This window comes from Eumetopias jubatus, unplaced genomic scaffold, assembly GCF_037043125.1.
Source record: "Eumetopias jubatus isolate StellerSeaLion01/CBP00866 unplaced genomic scaffold, mEumJub1_p1.0 scaffold_3, whole genome shotgun sequence".
Classification (NCBI taxonomy): domain Eukaryota; kingdom Metazoa; phylum Chordata; class Mammalia; order Carnivora; family Otariidae; genus Eumetopias; species Eumetopias jubatus.
Genome location: NW_028274809.1, coordinates 135,261,572 through 135,283,263, shown reverse-complemented (window position 1 = coordinate 135,283,263; position 21,692 = coordinate 135,261,572). Strand labels below are relative to the sequence as shown.

Sequence of the window (21,692 nt, the reverse complement as noted above, 5' to 3'; positions counted from 1 at the left end):
GATGGATGCTGGTTGCCAGAAAGACCAAGCCCAGATTAGAAGTTTGGAGTTTTCAACCCTATCCAGAGAGGGGAGAGGGGCTGGAAATGGAGTTAACAACTGATCATGCCTACAGGAGGAAACGTGCATAAAAATCCCAATAGTACAAATTGGTTCTGTGAGCTTCCTAGATAGAGCTCCTGCCCTTAGGGCCCTCCTGGATTTTGCTCTTTGTATCTCTTCATCTATATCCTTTATCATCTCCTTTAATGAGCTGGTAAATATAAGTGTTACCCTGAGTTCTGTGAGCCACTTTAACAAATTAACCTAACTGAACTCAAGGACAGGGTTGTTGGAACTTCCGAGTTGTTGGAACTTCCGATCTACAGCCAGGTGACAACCTGGGCTTGCAACTGGTGTCTGAAGTGTGCGACCTGAGAGAAATGAATGCTTAACCTGTGGGATCAGACACTCTCTCCAGGTAGACTGTGTCACCCAGTTGGTATCACAGAGACTTGCCTTTTGTTGTGGGGAAAACCCTATACATCTGGCAACCAGAAGTGTCAGAAGTGAAGTAGTCTGTGTGAGTAGTAAAGAAGACATACAGAAGATAAACACATAGCTGGGAAGGACTGGGATTTTCCTTACACAGAAAGGAAAAAACTAAGTTTTTCCTAAATGAATCTGTATCCTTTTGCTGTAATAAACTATAAGCATGAGTGTAACAGCTTTTCTCTCTTTCTAGCAGTTCAATGAACCTGAGGGTGGTCTCAGGGATCACTGACACGCTTATCATCAAGTGTCACTAACAATCAAGTCTCCACACATAACCAATCTACTACAACTGATTAATTTCATTTGCACCAGCAATACAATAAGCTAGATATCAAATGTTAGGTAACACTCAAAATTGTCTGGGCATGTTAAGCCATGGATGTACAACTTTGAAAAGAGCAGGAAAACGAAATGCTACAGAACTACTGCAACTGCAAATTAACTTTAAGAAGCACAATTAACTAGAAAGCAATAAACACAGATTGACCTCAATCAGTCCAGATTTTTTCTCTAATCCTAAGGGTTAATAATTTAGTTTTTCTTCTAATGTCACATAGGCATATTGCAATCCATAAACCAACTAATTATCTCCACAACCCAACCCAGCTTCTCCAACATTCTCACTAGTCACTGTCTCATAAATTAAGTCACTCTGGCTGTTTCATTCCTCTGCCTGCTGCTATTCTTGTTTTCCGTTGTGTCCTACACCTTAAAACCCAAATTAGAAAGATGGGTATGACTTCCTCTTTTCTTACCACCGATATTGAACCCAGCAAATTTATCACTGAAACATTTTTAGAGTCTTCTCTTGTCTTCCTGATATCTAAGCTCTAGTACTGGTGCTAATTTTCTCATCCATACTACAAAATCACCACCAATTTGTCGTTCCAACTCCACTTTCCCCTAAAAACTACACTCCACTTAATGGTATGAATCATCAATTAGACCATTATTCTTTGGTTCACTATCAGCTACATAAAAAGGATATATAGCTCTTAAGATGGTATATAAGATGCTGTATGATTCAGAAACTGAATTTCTGCCGTATTTTTCCCTACTCTTTGTTTTTTTTTTTTTTTAAAGATTTTATTTATTTATTTGACAGAGAGAGAGAGAGCACAAGTAGGCAGAGGCAGGCAGAGGGAGAGGGAGAAGCAGGCTCTCCACTGAGCAGGGAGCCTGACGTGGGACTTGATCCCAGGACCCTGGGATCATGACCTGAGCCGAAGGCAGCAGCTTAACCAAATGAGCCACCCAGGCACCCGCCCTACTCTTTGTTTTTATAACTTATTCTTCCACCTCTCTAGTTTTAACAACTGCTTTGCTGGCCCTTCCTCCCTTGATGTCACTGCTCAATTGCAGAGCATTTCTTAGAATTCAACTTTTAGCCCCTTTCCCATATTTTTATGAATCCCTTAAATACTGATAAATAAGTCTGTATTGTGTTTTCCTTCTTAGAATTTTGCTATGGAGGAACAACAAGTAAGTCAGAATCAATATGTCTGCCCTACAAGAGACTCATAATCTTTCTCTACCAGTCTCATCTTTTTGCTTTACTCCTTCTGATGGTTATGGAATTATTATCCATGTGGACTGCTCAATTAGAAGCCAAAGTAATTTTTATTTTTCCTTCAATTTGATCCTTTCCTCTTGAAGTTCTACTATTTTTTTTCTCTTAATATCCAAACTTTTCCTCTCTTAACCATTACTGTTTCTAATTCAGACCTTTATCAACTTCTTTAAGTCAATTATGATAAGCAAAATAAGCCTACTTACATTCATACCTTCCCCATTCCAAACCCTGCATACCTCTTCTAAGTTATTGGACCATAACAGATATGAGCACATCACTCCTCTATTTAAAAATCTTCAATGACTCTGCACTGATCACAAGATAAAGCCAAAACTGCTTAACACAGGATTCAAAACCCTGCAACTTAACTCCCCAGCAAATGTGTTGGGTTATTAACTACCTGTATTCTCCAAACCCTCTAAGTATGCTCCTGAGTCTTTAATATCTTTCCTCATATACCTGAAATGACTTTTCAACTTGACAAAGTACTACTTGTCCCAGTTGTATGACATTAGACAGATTACTTAATTATCTGCCTCTTTTACCACATTTGTAAGAGGGAGATAATGGTGGTACCAATCCCATTTTCATAAGGAATAAATGAGTTAACATATGAAAAGTGCTTGAAATAATGCCTGGCACATTTTCAACCCTTAATAAATGTTAGCTATTAAAATAATCATCTTTGTTACCTCTGTTGCCACTTCTACCACCATCTTTCTCCACATGATACTTGTTTTAAATGTTACTTTCTCAGTGAAGCTTTCTGGCTGCCAGAGAGAACATGTGCTCTCATAATTAGCAACTTGGTCATTCCTCTATTTCACTTTTGTTTTGTTTTGACACCATGTTCTGTACTTATGTGATCATGGTATAAAAAAAAAGCATAGGCATTGGGACATAGCTTCAAGTCTCAGCTACAGCTCTTATTTATCACATAGGCCCTTAGGTTATTTTACTTTATTGAATTTTAAACTCCTTATCTATAAAATAGGAGAATAAAACTTACCACATAAGGGCGTAGTAAGGTAAAAGAATATTACAGAAATAGGTTCAGCATAGCAAGTCATCAATAAAAGTTCATTCCTTTCAACCCTTTTTACCTGCTACTAATGTAAAGGTCTTAGAAGGCAGGGTCTCTCTGTCTTCTTTATCTTTGAGCCTACAATTCACAGCACAATTCTGGCTTAAGTGGTTAATAATCCATGAGTATTTGTTAAACTTGACAAATATACCTGTAACTCAGTACTTTGCCATTTTAATACAAATACAAAGTTGAAATTCAAATAAACATCATCAACAGATGGTGGAAGATTTCATTTGGTTGTAATCAATTCCATAATGTCCTGGGTTTTGTCTTGATGGCAATATCAGATATTCTGTTTATCTTCCCTTTAATCTTAGCTGTTGGAATGCTTAGAATTAAATTTAGCAACAAATACATTTTTTTTTGATATAATTTTACTCTTTCTTGCTGTTAAGATAGTTATTTTTTTTTTACTTTTACTAATAAGTCACTTTGTCACTTTTATATTCATTTTGAAGATAAGATAGTATATGGCTAAACAAGTTTCACTTAATTTTCATGACATTTCAGGCTAATATGTCACAAATGACAAGTTACTTTGGATGCAAAAAGATTCCTTCCCAGAGTTTAAAGTTCTAAAATGAACTAGAGAAATGTGGTTCAATATTAGCAAAGATGTATTTTCTTCATCCCAATGATAAATCACACACCTAATTCTGGCAAACATACATACATTTGTATTATATATGTATGTAAACAAAGACAGGATTATAAAAAACACAAACATACAGCAAATCAGAAAGATCTTAGCTAGAACAAGAGAAGCCAAATCAATGCTAGATGAACACTAGAATCAATTTTAGATTCACTGAAATTTATTCATTATTTTACTCCATGGAAGAGTAACATTTTGCTTTGCTACATTAAGAGGAGTTTTCAGATTACCTAATAAAAAAATCTGAATATATATAGTAAATTCTTATAGTAAATATATATATATTTATATATAGTATATATATAGTAATTATATATAGTAAATTCTTAACTAAATCTCACATAATGACCAAATCATCTGAAAATGCCTTTGCATTTAAAACTATACTTGATATTCTTCAATACTATACCTCCAAAGGTTGTCCTGGGAGGCAGTGTGGTTTCATTGAAAGCACACAAGATCTGCCATCGGAAGATCTCAGTTTTTCTTTGTTTTTGTTTTTTTAGAAGATCTCTGTTTTGAACATCAACTCTGATTCTTTTTTTTTTTTTTTAAGATTTTATTTATTTATTTGACAGAGAGAGACATAGCAAGAGAGGGAAACACAAGCAGGGGGAGTGGGAGAGGGAGAAGCAGGCTTCCTGCCAAGCAGGAAGTCCGATGTGGGGCTCGATCCCAGGACCCTGGGATCATGACTGAGCCGAAGGCAGACGCCTTAACGACTGAGCCACCCAGGCGCCCCAACATCAACTTTGATTCTTATAAGCTCTGCAACCTTGGATAAATCACTTAATCTTTCCCTGAGGCCCAATTTCTTATTCTATAGAATGGTGGCATAATATCTATCCTATTATAAGAATTAAATAAGATTTATTTTTTTAAAGATTTTATTTATTTACTTGAGAGAGAGAGACAGAGCAAGAGGGGGGAGGGAGAGGGACAAGCAGACTCAGTGCCAAGCATGGAGCCCAATGCAGAGCCCAATTGAGGGCTCAAGCCCATGACCCTGAGATCATTACCTTAGCCGAAGAGTTGGACGCTTAACCGACTAATGAAGTTTAAAGAAATATGAAGGTACTTTATAAAGTTTTTACCACTTTATAAATATGATACTTAAAATAATATGAATGACACAGATAAATAACTACATATGTGAAATTTCTCTGAAGTCAGTATTTTTTTTTGGAAGTCAGTATTTTTGCTATCTAGATGATTTAAGATATAAAGTTAATAAAACCTTAATCCTATTTCTGAAAAAGATATACATTGTGGAAGCTTCACAAGTTAATAAAATATATGCTGACACTTACAAAAGTCTAAAAAATAACCCTTTCAGTCCCATCAAGAGCAAAATCCCAAATCTAAGATTCTACTTTACTTACATTTATGTCCGTATGATATATAAGGACACATAATGCTGGCAAAATCTGAGGAAAAAAGATAAACAATAAGTAACACCAGAGTTGATGAATATGTTTTTGTAAAAATGAATAACTGTGATACAAAAAGCAGTAAGTACTACTTGCAGAGCAAGAAAAGACGTTAAATTTGTATGAATCTCTATTAGGAAAATGAAAATCTGATTTTAATTCAATCTGAATAGTTCAGATGTCCAATATCCAAATAAATCTGGCAGAGATTAATGCACCTTAAAGGAAAAACAGCTGTTTTCAGTAACTTTATTACATAGAATGTCAAGTGGAAAGAATGAGGATGCAACTATACAGTACAGCTAGCTTAAAAAAAGCTGTTTTTTTTTTCTTTTTTGGTAAAGATTTTATTTTTAAGTAATCTATATACTCAATATGGGGCTCAAACCTGAAACCCAAAGATCAAGAGCCACATGCTCTATCGACAGAGACAGCGAGGTGCCCCTAAAAAAAGCTATTCTTAAAAATGTCATCTCACTTACCTGCTTAAAGAGTAAGATAAGATTTTATTTAGTTACTTCAGTCAAATTAAATTTTCTGACTTCAGATTTACTCAAGAAAATTACAACCAGTACAAAATATACAGTTTGCTGAATTCAGGCCTTACTATCTTTTTTTTTTAAATCTGGGATGGAGGAATTGGGGTTGGGGGGATCACACTAAGTACCCTTTCCATAACAGCAAAACCCAGAAGCTGGTGAAAGATGTCAATTATAAAGTTTCATAGTTAACATTTTTTGACATTGTCAAGTGATTAAAGGTTGCGTAAGTTTTAAAAACTTAAAATACTCAGATCCATTTACAACTTAAATGTAAACAGAGAAGTTTTTATTTTGTTTTAATTAGCAGATTTAACACAGTATGTCACACATTTAAACACTGATTTTGTTAGAAATCTAAAGAAATTTCAATTGGACTTAATGTAAATTCATTCAAGAACATTTGCATATAAGTACACTAGTTTTATCTGTAGCAATCCCTTATTTTTTTAGTAATAAACCAACAATGCAATGTAGTAATAAAACCTCTGAGATTTGGTTTTCTCCTTTTGCATTTTTCTTTTTGAAAGTTGTTTTTGTTATGAAAATAGTCATTAAAAAATAAGAATTAGGGTGGACTAGCATTTCGTCAGGTGCCATAAGATACTCAACTTTCATTTCACAGGAGTCAAAAATTAAATATGATATGTTATTAAAAAAATCTCATACTTGCAATGAAATAAGTATATGCATTATTTCATTCCCTGAATGAAAATCGAAAGCATAAACATAGGGAAAATATACCATCTGGGCTTTGCAATTCTTCATTTACCTCCTGAACTGTCTCCATAGGCGGTGGGGGGTCCTTATTCCTGCAGAGATTGACAATGACCCATGTGACGTTCCGAAGGAAGGTGATGGGAATGGAGGGATTGATGAAGGACAGAAGAGGTTTGACAACTCCCAGTGATATGACATAATCTCTACATTGAGGACCATCACCTACAGAAATGAAAATTGTATTTAAAAAAAAATTACATTCAGGATGAGAAAGTCTGAAATGTATGCAATGGCTCATGTTGGGACACTGATGTTCTATGTTTCCTCACCATTAGTCAAGGGCATCAAGTGTTGCTGTTTCTCCATATTTTGATTTGGAGAACACAAATTTAACCTACCAATCCTGATAACAAATGGCGTATCTGTTTCAAGAGGTACCATCTTAAGTTAGTATTTATGAGGCAAGAAGACAGTCAACCCACGTTAAAATTAGAGGAAACATAGGATGTAATGGCTATGCCAATGCAGGAGAAAAGTTAATTAAGATTCTTAATTGGAGTCTTTTTAAACCTAAATCCAACTTACCTATAATGTTTCCCAAGGCCCATACTGCTTGTTCACAAACGTTCTGATGTGGTGAATGGAGAAGTCTCAAAAAAAGAGGTACGGCATCTATAATAATTAACAAACATTGATACTGCAAAATGTTGAAGAGTTTATAGATTTCAGACTAAATAAGCTGATAAAATATACAGAACCTGGCACATTATGGTTACCCAATTACAGTTCACTGAATGAATAAATGTGGCAAATACCTTTACCCTAAAAAAGTTAATTTTAGCACTTTCCCCTAGTAATAGTCAAGTAACACACCTACTGACAAGATTTAAAAGTTGCTATTATATATCATTAACTAAAAGAAAACAGCAGCGGGCGCCTGGGTGGCTCAGTTGGTTAAGCAACTGCCTTCAGCTCAGGTCATGATCCTGGAGTCCCTGGATCGAGTCCTGCATCGGGCTCCCTGCTCAGCAGGGAGTCTGCTTCTCCCTCTGACCCCCCCCCCCCGTGCTTTCTCTCTCTCATTCTCTCTCTCTCAAATATCTTAAAAAAAATAAAAATAAAGCAGCAGCATGAAATTTTTCCTATAATGCATTTTAAAAAAAGAGAGAGATCCCCCCAAACACATAAACTTAGAATACTTTAGTCAATATGATCCCAATCGCTGATATGGGATTTTACCTAAAGAACTGATCATTCCCGTCTCTGGCTTACCTTATATATTAAAATAATTTATCATTATAATCTTTACTCTTACATAATTTACACATTAATGTAAGTTCTAAAACACTGGTATATAGTCACTCCAGGTAGGAAACTAAACATAAGTTAGATCACTTTTTCTTAAATTTCAGTCAATTGTGTACAACTTCCAGGATTTTTTTGTTGTATCTCTGCACTACCTGTATTATTTACTTAACACTTAAATTAAAATCAACTCACACTTTTTACAGCTTTATTGAGATATAATTTACATACAATATATCTGTTTAAGTATACAATTCAGTGGTTTTTAGTATTTATACAGAGTTGTAATAGTTATCGCTACAACTTAATTTTACATGTCCATCACCCCCAAAAGAATGCCATATCCAAAGCAGTCCTACTGCCCACTCCTCCAGCTTTAGGCAACCATTTAATTTGCTTTCTGTTTCTACAGATTTTCATATTTTGGACATTTTATATAGATGAAATTATATGATATGTGGGATTTTTTTCTGGTTTGGCTTCTTTCAATTAGCATATAGTGTTTTTGAGGTTCATCCATACATGGCACATATCAATGTTTCATTCTTTTTATTGCTGAATAGTATTCCATTATATATTTTGTTCATCTACGTATATCAGTTAATGGATACTGGGATTACTTCCATGTTTGGGCTATTATGAGTATTCATACAAGTCTTTGTGTGGACATGTTTTCCTATCTGTTGGGTCCACCTAATAGTGGCATTGCTGAGTCATATGGTAACCCTTTGATTAGTCTTTTGATAAGCTGTTTTTCCAAAGAGGCCACATCGTTTTACATTCCCACCAGCAATGTATGAGGGTTTCAAATGACCTCACATTTGTAATTTAACTAATTTTATCACTTCTATAAAACAGAGGACCAGTATCACTTACCAGTATCACAAATAGAAAGTAACCAAAAAATTAAAAATTCAAATAAAACATTGTTATTAAATTGTACCTACTAGTCTCTATTAAAAGCCCTAGTCTAAAACCTGCTACCTTTTTGTTACAACTAATATCTAACTGGGAACTTTCTCCTTTGAAATATCTGAGAGTGGTATTCTCACTAACTGATTCAGTGTAATTTACTGCTATATCATATACTACTTAAAATCATCTCCAGTGCCACCTAAAGCCAATTATGCATCTCACACATTAAGAGTACTTGGTGACATCTAATTTTTTCAAAGAGCTTTTTTTGTCAGTTTGGATCAACACACTAATCATAGTTAGCCCATCCTGAGGTGGGCAAAATTTTAAAAATGTATGTTACAAGTTAAAAGGCATAAGTTACTCAGCACATCAGAGGTACTACAAACTGAAAATTTAAAACCTGTTGTTAGGAGACAGTCTCTACCCCAAAAGATAAAACTCTGTTCACTTTTTAGTAACCACAATTAAGATTATTTAGTGATAGATTAATGATAGCTATGGGAAAGATATCAACCATCAAAAGTAACTCATAAAATTCACTGGTTTAAAATGTTTTAAGATAAAATTCAGTCTTTACAATAAAACTCCACTTCTTTGCCTTTATTTTTTAAAAATTCCCAGTAAGTAAGGATGTTAATTTACTTACTAGACTGTACAACAGCTTGAGTCTGTGCAGAAGTTCCTGATGCTATATTAGTTAACGCCCAAGCAGCTTCAAACTGTAATGAAGGACTGTAAAACACAATACAAAGTCTTGAGACACATAACTTCCAGTTAAATTTATGATCCACAGACCTATATGGTTATCCTTTACCCTGTCCTTGAATTTCACCTTGTTATATCCAATTGCCTGACGGATATCTCCACCTGACTGTGTCACTGGCTTCCAAAGTCAGTCAATATAAACCTACTTGTTTCTGTCCACTGGTAGCTGCAATATTTAGCCAGTCATTATTTTCCTTGACTCCTTCCTCTCCCATAAGCATCTAATCAAAAAGTCATGTTAATTTTACCCCCTAAATATTTCTTATATTTATAGTATCACTCTTAAAATCACTGTACTAGTTGAGGTCCTCACCATTTCACTTGACTACTGCTACAGCCTCTAGACTGGTCTTAAAGCTGAGACCCCATCTGATCCACTACATCATCTGCTTTACATACCGGAGATATTACAAGTTTGTACAATTTTACTGAAAAGATGAGATCATTACAATTTAGAACTGTGATAAGACCTCACAAAGAAAGTGAAAACTGAATTAAATTTTCAAAGACATAAAGAAAGAAAGGCACTAACAGCTGGAAATACAAATGAAAGTATCACGGGTGGGATAACCATGATGTGTAAAGATGACAAGGAATAGATCAAGAGAGGGGAAGCTAAGAAAGTATGCAGAAATGTAACAGGGGATGAAACTGGAAAGGGTGGTTATCAAGTCTGGGTGTATGGTGGAGCGGGTGGTGGTGAAGGGGAGGAGAACTCAAATCCCAAGCTTCAGAACTGGGAATTTATTCTATAGACATACTAAGTATAGAGGGCTACTGAAAAGGAGAGTAAAGAAAATAATGTTGGAGTCCATCGTATGTAGAATGGACAAAAAAGGTTTAAGGCTGATGGAGAGACCTGTTAAAAGGAAATTATGTACATCAAGTTAGGATAGATGGTTGAAAGAATATAAGTTCCTTTAAACAGAATACCAAGGTGGGAGGGGGTGGTAGTGAGCAAAAACTGAGGAGAGCCAAAGGTCAGGGGGCTTAGAACAAAGCTCTATAAATATCAAAGAAAGTAAGGTTGTTAGTAACGAGGTTAGAGAAACCCAAGAAGGAAAAAGATTTTAAGGAGAATAAATGTCAGAGATAGAAAAAGCAGTGAAGTCAAAAAGATGGGCCAGATAAGAAAATGGAGTAGCAGATAAGAACTGCAGGATGAATTTCGGCAAAAGCAGGAAATATTGGAGGCAGAGAAGAAGCAAGGGGACAAGAAAATCAAAGATGATGAGTTTATGTTGTTCTCGGCTGGAAGAAGAAAGGGTTATTGGGTTATTATATTAAGCTAGTATAGGCAGCCTAGCAAAATCCTGGAAATGAGGGCCTTAAATGAGAAAACAGGGAGATATAAAAAAATAAAATTACAAAGCAGGGAGTGTTCTAAGATAACATTCGGGAAAAAAAAAGAAAAAGAGAAGATGTAGAAAAATAATGTGTAATAAGTAAACAATAAATGAGCATTTATTTTAAGTTTGATACTGTAGTGTTTTGTGTATATTATTTCCATTCCTCACAACCACCTGATTTTATTGATCAGGTATCTGAGGATCAAAAGCCACTTGGGTTTTGATCGATAGCAAGCTCTAGATTTAAACCAACATCTATTTGGCTCCAAAGTCTATGGGCTTCTATATGATAACACAATTCCCCATGAAAAATCCATAAAGTCAAATCCAAACCACTGACAAATTTTTTTTTTTTAAGATTTATTTATTTATTTGTCAGAGAGAGAGCGAGAGAACACAGGCAGGGGTAGCGGCAGGCAGAGGGAGGAGCAGGCTTCCCGCTGAGCAAGGAGCCCGATGCAGGACTCCAACACAGGACCCTGGGATCATGACCTGAGTGAAAGGCAGACACTTAACCAACTGAGCCACCCAGGCATCCCGACAATTTTATTTTTACTTTGGGCGGTAGTTGTACAGGCCTGTATATATTTTAGCATAATTTTTGTATATATGCTACATTTCACAGACAGACAGACACACACACACACACACGCACACAAATGAGCCCAAAGGCTGGAATGAAAAGTAAAAAAAAAGAGAAGGAGATCAAGGGAAAAAGGGGTCCCTAAAGCAGAGGTAGAACAGACTGTTTTTTAAACAGCTGAAATAAAATTTATTTTTACTTAATTACTTGTTACAGAAAATATACATGATTGAATAAGGTAAGTGTTAAGCATTTTTGGAGAGATGGTCGTAGCACACAAAGCAGAAGGAAGTATTTTTAAATAATAAAAATCCTTTGTGGCAACATTTATATTTCACTATTTTATCTAGTCAACTGAAAACTCCTTGGCCAACATTTAGCAAAATATACCAAATTTTAGTCTAAAGGCTCTCAAAAGCACAATCAGCATTTGTTTTAAAATATTCTGGAGTTCATGGGGCGCCTGGGTGGCTCAGTCAAGTGAAGCATCTGTCTTTGGCTCAGGTCACGATCCCAGGGTCCTGGGATCGAGCCCTGTGTTGGGCTCCCTCCCCTCCCTCTGCCTGCCACTACCCTGCTTATACTCTCTCTCTCTGTCAAATAAATAAATAAAGAAAATATTTTTAAAAATAAAATAAAATATTTTGGAGTTCAAACTTACATTCTTCCCAGTTAATTCAAATTGATGAAGTTTAAGATACAGTACTCTGGGATATCTCTAAACATTAACAGAAATGGGGCCACATCTCAAAAGATACAAAGTAGTGTTTTTTCCTTTCTATTCTGGAAAAGAATAACCTGCTTTTTAATTTACCACAAATAAAAAGCATATTATTAGACAATTAATCATGGTTGGAGTTCTATTAAAGACTTTGCAGAAGATCAGTGGATCAGCTGGAATATTCCCAGGGTAAGAGCCACTCAGTTCTGGAAATCATTCATGTTGACTCAGTCATGAGGTTAATCTATATATAGACTCATAAGCAAAGAGTGACTCAAACACTATTTGGGCTATTTTAAAATATTACTCAGAACAAAAATAAAATAAAGACTATAAATATTTGAAGTAAGTTGGAATAGGCAATAAACAGAAGCTAAAATTTTCCTAGAAAATATACACATACTTCAAAAATTTTAAAAAAAGTACTTTAGGTCTTCTGAATATGATCACAGAATTAGAAAATTACATAAAAATATATAGCAAATGAAAAACATAATAAATGCAAAACCTAACTGAACCCATTAGTTAAATTATAATCCCAAATTTTCAGTTAACTGAAAAAAGTGAACAGAGACTCAAATCCATACTTACTTATCATCCCTTTCTAGACATTTGACTAGAATTGGTAAAATCCCAGATTTTATTAGGTCATCAATTGGCGGGTTTCTGTCACTGGATAATAGCTTTCTAGAAAAAGAAATATAAGAAATTAATTGCTATAATTTTCAAACTATGAACAGAAAAAACAATGTATTACTTCTAGACTACCAGCTAAGACACCTACAATAACTCTCTGGACAAATTAGTATTTACCTTGCAGCCTGAACAGCACTTAACTGGACCACTGGGTTATCACTTGTGGCATTCTGTAACACCAAATGTAAATTTAAGAAATTTTAAAAATATCAATTTCAAAACACTTCAAAATGAGAGTTATATTAAATTAATAACATACCTGCAATATAGCTTCTAGTGTTACATTTTGCTTAAAAGGAAAAAAAGACAGTTCAGGGAAGAGTTTTTTAAATAAAATTACATTTATTAAGTCTATTTACTAAAGTTATGAGTTAATATACATTAATTATCATTGTAAAACTGGTCTTAGATTACAAATGAAGTTCTCTGCTTATAATAAAAATTACTGTAAAAACACTTTATAACACCAAAGTAACTTACTGCTTTAAAATCAGCATCAACATCTGAATCTTCTAAACTTTCTTCTTGGGGAACATTTCTTTTTTTCAGTAAGTGTTCATCTCTTTTGTTCTGGATAAGGAGAACGTGAATTAAATGTACATACTACAAACCAATAACAGGCTACCTTCTAGATTTGGTAACAAAATTAAGTGGTGACAGTACAGCTTTCACACACACACACACACACACACACACACACACACACACACACACACACTATATTAAACAGCAATAGTTCTGACCAATATCATGCCTCCCAACCTTTAATAAAGATTCAAATTTGGGGATGCATTATTACTATAAAAGTCTAGCAAATTTACATTTTAAATGGTACGCTAGCTTTCATCTATTTACTAAAGCAAGAAGTCAGCTAGATGGGAAAGAGTTCAATGCTCAAATGTTAAGGTTTGTATGCTTGTTGGGAATGTGGGGAATGGGAATTCATTAGCATAAATACCATATACTTGCCATCATCTCAGATATAAACTCTTGCTATCTGGCTTTTACAAACAAAAATTCTCTACAAGCAAATATGGTTCTACATTTTATGGGATTTCAATTGTTTGTAATAGCAGCAACATATGCCATTTCACATAATTTATCACTGGGTAAATCAATCTTCTTTTAAGTTTACAGTTTGTCTAATGGAACACTACATCAAAAAACTAATGATGTACTGTATGGTGACTAACGTAACATAATAAAAAAAGTTTATAGTTTATCTATGGAATTAAGTCAAAATAAATTAGATAAAAGACTGAATGATTTCTAGGGCGCCTGGGTGGCTCAGGTGGTTAAGCGTCTGCCTTCAACTCAGGTCATGATCTCAGGGTCCTGGGATCAAGCCCCATGTTGGGCTCTCTGCTCGGCCAGAAGCCTGCTTCTCCCTCTCCCTTTGCCCCTCCCCATGCTCACGCACACCTGTGCTCGCTCTCTGTCTCAAATAAATAAAAATCTTAAAAAAAAAAAGACTGATTTCTAAAATCCTTCTCAACTTACAATTTCAGAGGGTATACTATCTAGTCTTCAATACAATATTTACAGAAGTTTTTGATAACAGAAATTAACTGAAGAGGTATTAATATTGATGTTAAAATTCAGATCAAGTAGAAAGTTAAAACTGGAAATATATGTGTATCTGCAGTTTACTGGCTTATCTGCATTAACACCTATTTTTTGTCCTATGTAGAAGCATACATGTTTAAACAAACTGAGGCCTATATATATATATGCTAATCATCAGAGTACCTACCAACCTGCACTTCTATCACAGCATACTTCTTTAGCAACTACTCAATCAATTCTACATTATTTTTAAATTAATGCATCTCACAAATATTAAAATCCATGCACTGATATATTATAGTCTCAAGTGGCTCTCCACAAAAATCCTTATTAATTTATAGTGGAAAAACTTGGCAGACAGCAACTTGACCAACTGACAAAGGTTATCATCATGAGTAAAGAACAAATCCATATTGTGTGCCTTCTGGTCTCATGCACTGAGAAAACAGTATCACTTCTGCGGTAACAACAACCTGAGGAAAGTCAGACAAACCTAAATCTGCCATTCTATAAAAACTAGTCTGTCCTCTTCAAAAATGTAGTCATGAGAGATAAAGACTGAAGAACTGTCTGATTGAATGAGATTAAGGAAACATGACAAGTGCAATGTCTAATCCTGGATTGGATGTTGGATTTTTTTTTTTAAAGATTTTATTTATTCGACAGAGAGAGAGACAGCACAAGCAGGCAGAGTGGCAGGCAGAGGGAGACGGAGAAGCAGGCTCTCCGCCGAGCAGGGAGCCAGACGTGGGGCTCGATCCCAGGACCCTGGGATCATGACCTGAGCCAAAGGCAGCCGCTTAACCGACTGAGCCACCCAGACGCCCCGAGGATGTTGGATTTATAAAGGACATTAGGAACAACTAGCAAAATGAGTCATGTCTATGAATTAGATGGTAGATATTTAGTCTGATAATCTGACAAATGCACTGTGGTTTACGTAGGAAAGTATGTTTTTATGAAAAATGAACTGACAAATTAAGGGTAATGGGGCATTATGCCTGCAACTTAACTGTTTCAGGAAAAAGTGTGTGTATGTGTGGGTATGTAAATCAGAGAGAGAGAGAGAATAAGGCAAATACAGAAGAAAGCTAACAAAGAAGCTGGGTGCTGAGTAAAGAGTGAAGAGTGGTTTTTGTACTAACGTAAATTTGAATTTCAAACTGCAAGCCTGAAATTGTTTCAAAACTGAAAAAAAAATCTATGCATTGTACTTTGTGATTTGTAAAATGGTTAATCTTAAAATTTATTATATTTTAACATTTCTTGGAATTTAAATGTTTCACTAAGGTTTATCCCATTCAATTTTTGAGTCTGAATAATCAAGCTTCCAGAGGCTTTTTTTTTTTTTTTAAAGATTTTATTTATTTATTTGACAGAGACACAGCGAGAGAGGGAACACAAGCAGAGGGAGTGGGAGAGGGAGAAGCAGGCTTCCTGCTGAGCAGGGAGCCCGATGCGGGGCTTGATCCCAGGACCCTGGGATCATGACCTGAGCCGAAGGCAGACGCTTAATGACTGAGCCACCCAGGCGTCCCCCAAAGGCCTTTTAGGAATTGTACTCTCTCCATTCCTCCAACTCCCCCAGATATTTCAGGCATAAAAACAATACACAGCATAAATATAACTAAAACCTCCTATATACACAGATGCCCAATACAGGGATAGCATTTTATCCTAATATATGATGCTTGTGGTCTTTGTTTTTTTTTTAAAGATTTTATTTATTTAATTGACAGAGAGAGAGAGAGAGACAGAGAGGGAACACAAGCAGGGGGAGTGGGAGAGGGAGAAGCAGGCTTCCCGCGAGCAGGGAGCCCGATGCAGGGATCGATCCCAGGACCTTGGGATCATGACCTGAGCCGAAGGCAGTCGCTTAACCAACTGAGCCACCCAGGTGCCCCGCTTGTGGTCTTTTTTTGGGGCAAGGAAACTCATTTCTATTTCTTTTATTTTCCCCCTACCCCCCTCCCCTCTAGAACCCTCAGTTTGTTTCTGAGTCCATAGTCTCTCATGGTTCATCTCCCCCTCCGATTTCCCCCCCTTCATTCTTCCCCGCCTGCTATCATCTTTTTTTTTATTAACATATAATGTATTATTTGTTTCAGAGGTACAGGTCTGTGATTCAAGTCTTACACAATTCACAGCGCTCACCACAGCACATACCCTCCCCAATGTCCATCACCCAGCCACCCCATGCCTCCCACCCCCCACCACTCCAGCAGCTCATTTCTATTTCTAATTTGCTAAGATCTTTTTCTTTTCCTTTTTAGCCACAAATTGGTGCTTAATTTTATTAAATTGTGCTTCTTTTGCATCTATTGATATGGACATATAATTTTCCCCTTTCATCTGTAAATGTGGTAAATTAACTGATTTTTTAGTGTTAAACTTAGAATCTTGCAATGTAAAAGTTACACGTTTACAAGACCTGGGATAAACCTTTACTGCAAATTTTAAAAAGATATTCATTACTGTACTTAATTTGCTAATATTTGTTTTTTGTTTTTTGTTTTTTACCTATGTTCATAAGTGAAACTGGCTTATAAGCACCTTTTCTCATGCTGTCTTAGTCTCATTCTCGATGTTATGGTTTTGCTAGCCTCATAAAATGGGTTGAGTAGTATTACCTCCTTACCTTCTCTAAAATCATTTAATAAGGCTGAAATTATCTGTACTCTGTATGTTTGCTGGAGTTCTATCAGCAAGATTACCTTTTCTTTCTCACTGGGTTGGAAGAGGTTAAATGTTTCGTTATTTATAATTTATAATTTATTTTTAGATCTATTCAGGTTTTTCATTTCTTCTTGAGTTAGCTGGGTAAATTATTTTTTTTCCACTAGGAAATTGTTCATTTCAGCTAAGTTTTCAAATCTACCGGCATAAAACTGTTTATATTCAAATTGTGGTAGATTGTTTGCAAAAATGGCTAAAATTCCCCTTCCCTTATCTGTGCCTCTGCATAGTTTGGTCCTGCCCTAATTCTAGATGTGGCTGTTTGACTTGCTTTGGTAATGGGACATTAATCAAATGGACTTGAAAAGTGCTTACACATCTGAGAATGTCCTCTCTTGCTGCTATTAAAATTCTAAAACCACCATGTGAACAACACTGTGCTAACCTGGTGGAGGACGAGGCTATGTAGAAGACAACCAAGGTCTCATCCAAAAGCCAGGAACTTGTGTGAGACCATCCACAGATCATCCATAGATCACCAGCTGACCAGAGATGAATGAGGGAGCCCAGCAGAGATCAGCTGAACTGGCCCAGACCAGAAGAACCCCTCTGCCAACCCACAGAATTATTAGCTGAATAAAATGGCAATTGTTTTAAGCTACTTGGTTTTGGAGTGGTTTATTATGCAGCAAAAATTAAGTGATGTACTAATATTTTAAAACTTAGGCTACAGATACATTAATATGCCTTTTAAATTCCTATTATTCTTTGTTCTGTATCTCTACTTGCTATAAATTTCTCTTGTGAAGTACATTTTTAACTGTATTCCACAGGTTCTGACATGTAATATTTTTCCTATTGTTCATTTCTAGGTAATCCTAATAGCCATTAAGATTTCTGTGATGCTCAAGGTATTCAGAAGTGCTTTCTTTTTTTCACAATTATGAGATTTTTGTAACTATCTTATTCCCAGACTTCTAATCTAATTGTATAGTGATCAGAGAATATAGTCTGTACAACACTGTGAAATTAATATTTGCTTTATACCAGAATTTCCTGAACCTTCTCAGTCCACACTGTAGGCCAAAGGAAATACCTAAGCTTTCCTATTCAAGTAGTCAGGTCCAAATGACTTAATAGTCATTGGCAGGGGGTTGTGGAGCTGTGAGGGGTGGGGGGTTTTAGGGTCATATAAACTGAAAGAAAAAGCATCTCACTTCACTCTTAAACAAAATATGTGATTAAAATGAATGCAGTGAGATCTATTTTTTAAATTGTGAACTACCTTAATATCTAATAGTTCTGTGGTATCTGAAAGATGTTAAATGTCACTATGTTTCTCTTAAAAATTTAGAATATCCCAAATATCCCTTTGGGTTCATCACGGAGCCCCATGGTACCTCAGTGCACAGTTTGGAAATTATAGCTTTATACTATCACAAAACCATTTTTCATGGGGTTTTATATGTGTTTTTAAAACAACACTTGCAAATTAGGTTACTTAACTTTTCTTTCCCCTGTCAATTGGTGTGTTTATTAACGACAAGAAAATCTCCCACAATGATTATGTCTTTGACAAATTCTCCCTTGTAATTTTGTTCATTTCTGCTTTATATATATTTGGACATATGTTATTAAGCATATACAAGTTTAAAGTTATTGTAGCTGCATAGTACATTGTTTCTTCTATTAAAAATTAAGTGATAACTCACAAATTTGAATTGACAGCATCCTAAAATAAGCCAAAAATATCCTAGGGCATGAAAATCATACTTCATTCTTAACAAAACAAGAACTATGTATAAGCCAAGGAAAGGTAATCCCTGGGCAGGTTTCTGGTGATCTAATTAATTATGTAATATTTATTTCTTTTTCCACAATTATGAGATTTTCATAACTATCTTATTCCCAGACTTCTAATCTAACTGTAGAGTGATCAGAGAATATAGTCTGTACAACACTATGAAATTAATCATCCAAACCAGTAACTTAAACTGTCCCTTTACTTAACAACCTAGAGATTTTTACCCTCCTAGACATTGTACTTCAATAAATTCAGCATCTATAAAAGGTATCTCTTTCTTTTGTCAAGTGGGAGGAGAGTGCAGAAGATAGGGAAACTAACCTAGTTTCAACACCTACTTTATCTACACACACACACAGAAATTAGATCCATTTCTAAAGTTCCTTTAAAAATCTATTATTAATCTTGGGGCGCCTGGGTGGCTCAGTCGTTAAGCGTCGGCCTTCAGCTCAGGTCATGATCCCAGGGTCCTGGGATCGAGCCCCCCCATCGGGCTCCCTGCTCCACGGGAAGCCTGCTTCTCCCTCTCCCACTCCCCCTGCTTGTGTTTCCTCTCTCGCTATGTCTCTCTGTCAAATAAATAAATAAAATCTTTAAAAAATAAAAATTAAAAAAAATCTATTATTAACCTATTACCCAACTATGTATTTAATCCTTTTTAACTTTGTTTCCTGACTATTAGGATTGAACCACATGGAATTAACACTTTGTAGGTTAAGAAGGTTAATTATGGACAATTTCTAAGACTCAGTCTAATATTTTTTGAGTTAAAAAATTCTGTATATCTATCTCTATATAAAGTTCTTTTTTATTCCCAAATTTCTCTCTTCATCTTGAAAAAGTGGCTGAACATTCTATACCTAAATTTGTGGAATAAGTCAGCAATCACTTCTTAAACATGTTATGAAAAAAATAGGTATTTATCAGCCCCATTTTGAACGTGACATAATTAAATTTGTTTTTATCGAGCAATATATTCATTGTGTTAAATCTTATCTAGTTTTAGTTCCTGTAAAATTAAAATCTCTGCTTTCACAGGTGAGTATGGGGATACAGAGAACCAGGCTAAATTAAATTATATATCTAGGAGACGTCAGTTACGATTTGAACCCCAGTTGTAGCTACAGAACTATTTCTTAAATATATTCTACAACTTGCTTTTTTTTTCCCCCCTAAGTAGCCCAACTCTGGTTGCATCTAAATGCTTTTAAAGAAGTAGAAAAAAGGGGCACCTGGGTGGCTCAGCTGCTTAAGCATCTGCCTTCAGCTCAGGCTATGATCTCAGGGCCCTGGAATCAAGCCCGGCTTCAAGTCGGGCTCCCTGCTCAGCAGGGAGTCTGCTTCTCCCTCTCCCTCTCTCTCTGTCCCTCCCCTTTGCTCATTCATACTCTCTCTCAAATAAATAAAATCTTAAAAAAACGTAGAAAAAAATACTCAAAAGATAAGACCTTCCTCTCAATATTAACATTTATGAAATGATACTACCGCTGTGTAGATACATGAATATTCACCCACAAGTTTTATATGTTATATTTACATTTTAGCCATTCTCCTTAATGTATTATACGCTGAATAAAAAATTTGAAAAAACTGGGGCACCTGGGTGGCTCAGTTGATTAAGCGACTGCCTTCGGCTCAGGTCATGATCCCAGAGTCCTGGGATCAAGTTCTGAATTAGGCTCCCTGCTTGGCAGGGAGTCTGCTTCTCCCTCTGACCCTACCCCCTCTTGTGCTCTCTCTCTCTCAAATAAATACATTAATTAAATAAAATCTTAAAAAAAATTTTTTTTAAAAAACCAAAACACTATTGGTTCATCAATCATGTAAAAATCTGACAACAGAAATTATTCTTCCTGAAGGATCACTTAACTAACCTTATCAAATGGCTGCTTTATTTTGGAGTCTTCTTTACTAATTTAAGGTTTTACATATGATCATTTCAATAGATACAGAAAAAGCATTTGACAAAATACAACATCCATTTGTGATAAGAACCCTGAACAAAGTAGGTTTACAGGGAACATATACCTCAACATAATAAAGTCCATATATGAAAAACACACAGCTACATCCTTAATGAAAAAACTGAGAGCTTTTTCCCTAAGGTAAGGAACAAGACAGGGATGTCCACTCTTACCACTTTTATTCAACATAGTACTGCAAGTCCTAGCCTCAGCAATCAGACAACTTAAAAAGAAATAAAAGGTGGTGCGCTTGGGTGGCTCAGTCAGTTAAGCATCCAACTCTTGATTTTGACTCAGGTCATAATCTCAGGGTTCTGATGGAGTCTGCCTAAGGTTCTCTCCCTCTCCCCCCACTCCCTCTCTTTAAGAAAGGGCATACAAATTGGTAAGGAAGTAAAACCTTCACTCTTTACAGATGACATGATACTCTGTATAGAAAACCTGACTCTACCAAAAACTGCTAGAACTGATAAACTCAGTAAAGTTGCAGAATACAAAATCAATATACAGAAATCTGTTACATTTCTATTACCAATAATGAAGCAGCAGAAAGAGAAATTAAGAAAACAGTATTATTTACAACTGCACCCAAAATAAAAAGATACCTAGGAATAAACCTAATCAAAGAGGTGAAAGAACTGGACTCTGAAAACTATAAAACACTGATGAGAGAAATTGAAGATGAGACAAAGAAATGGAAACACATTCCACGCTCAAGGATTAGAAGAACAAATGTTGTGAAAATGTCCATACTAACCAAAGCAATCTACACATTTAATGCAATCCCTTTTAAAATATCAATAGCAT

The 21,692-nt window shown here is 35.5% G+C and overlaps 1 protein-coding gene across 1 annotated transcript in view; it reads right to left on the bottom strand.

Annotated features, from left to right (window-relative positions):
* KPNA3 (karyopherin subunit alpha 3) overlaps positions 1-21,692 on the bottom strand; it is a 95,466-nt gene that overhangs the window by 17,192 nt on the left and 56,582 nt on the right. Inside the window, exons 3-10 of the mRNA XM_028106889.2 lie at positions 13,356-13,445; positions 13,135-13,164; positions 12,993-13,045; positions 12,771-12,866; positions 9,408-9,493; positions 7,124-7,210; positions 6,591-6,760; positions 5,232-5,276 (exon numbers count right to left, since the gene is read on the bottom strand). Of these exons, the coding sequence (XP_027962690.1) occupies positions 5,232-5,276; positions 6,591-6,760; positions 7,124-7,210; positions 9,408-9,493; positions 12,771-12,866; positions 12,993-13,045; positions 13,135-13,164; positions 13,356-13,445 (657 nt within the window). The remainder of the gene's footprint in view (positions 1-5,231; positions 5,277-6,590; positions 6,761-7,123; positions 7,211-9,407; positions 9,494-12,770; positions 12,867-12,992; positions 13,046-13,134; positions 13,165-13,355; positions 13,446-21,692) is intronic.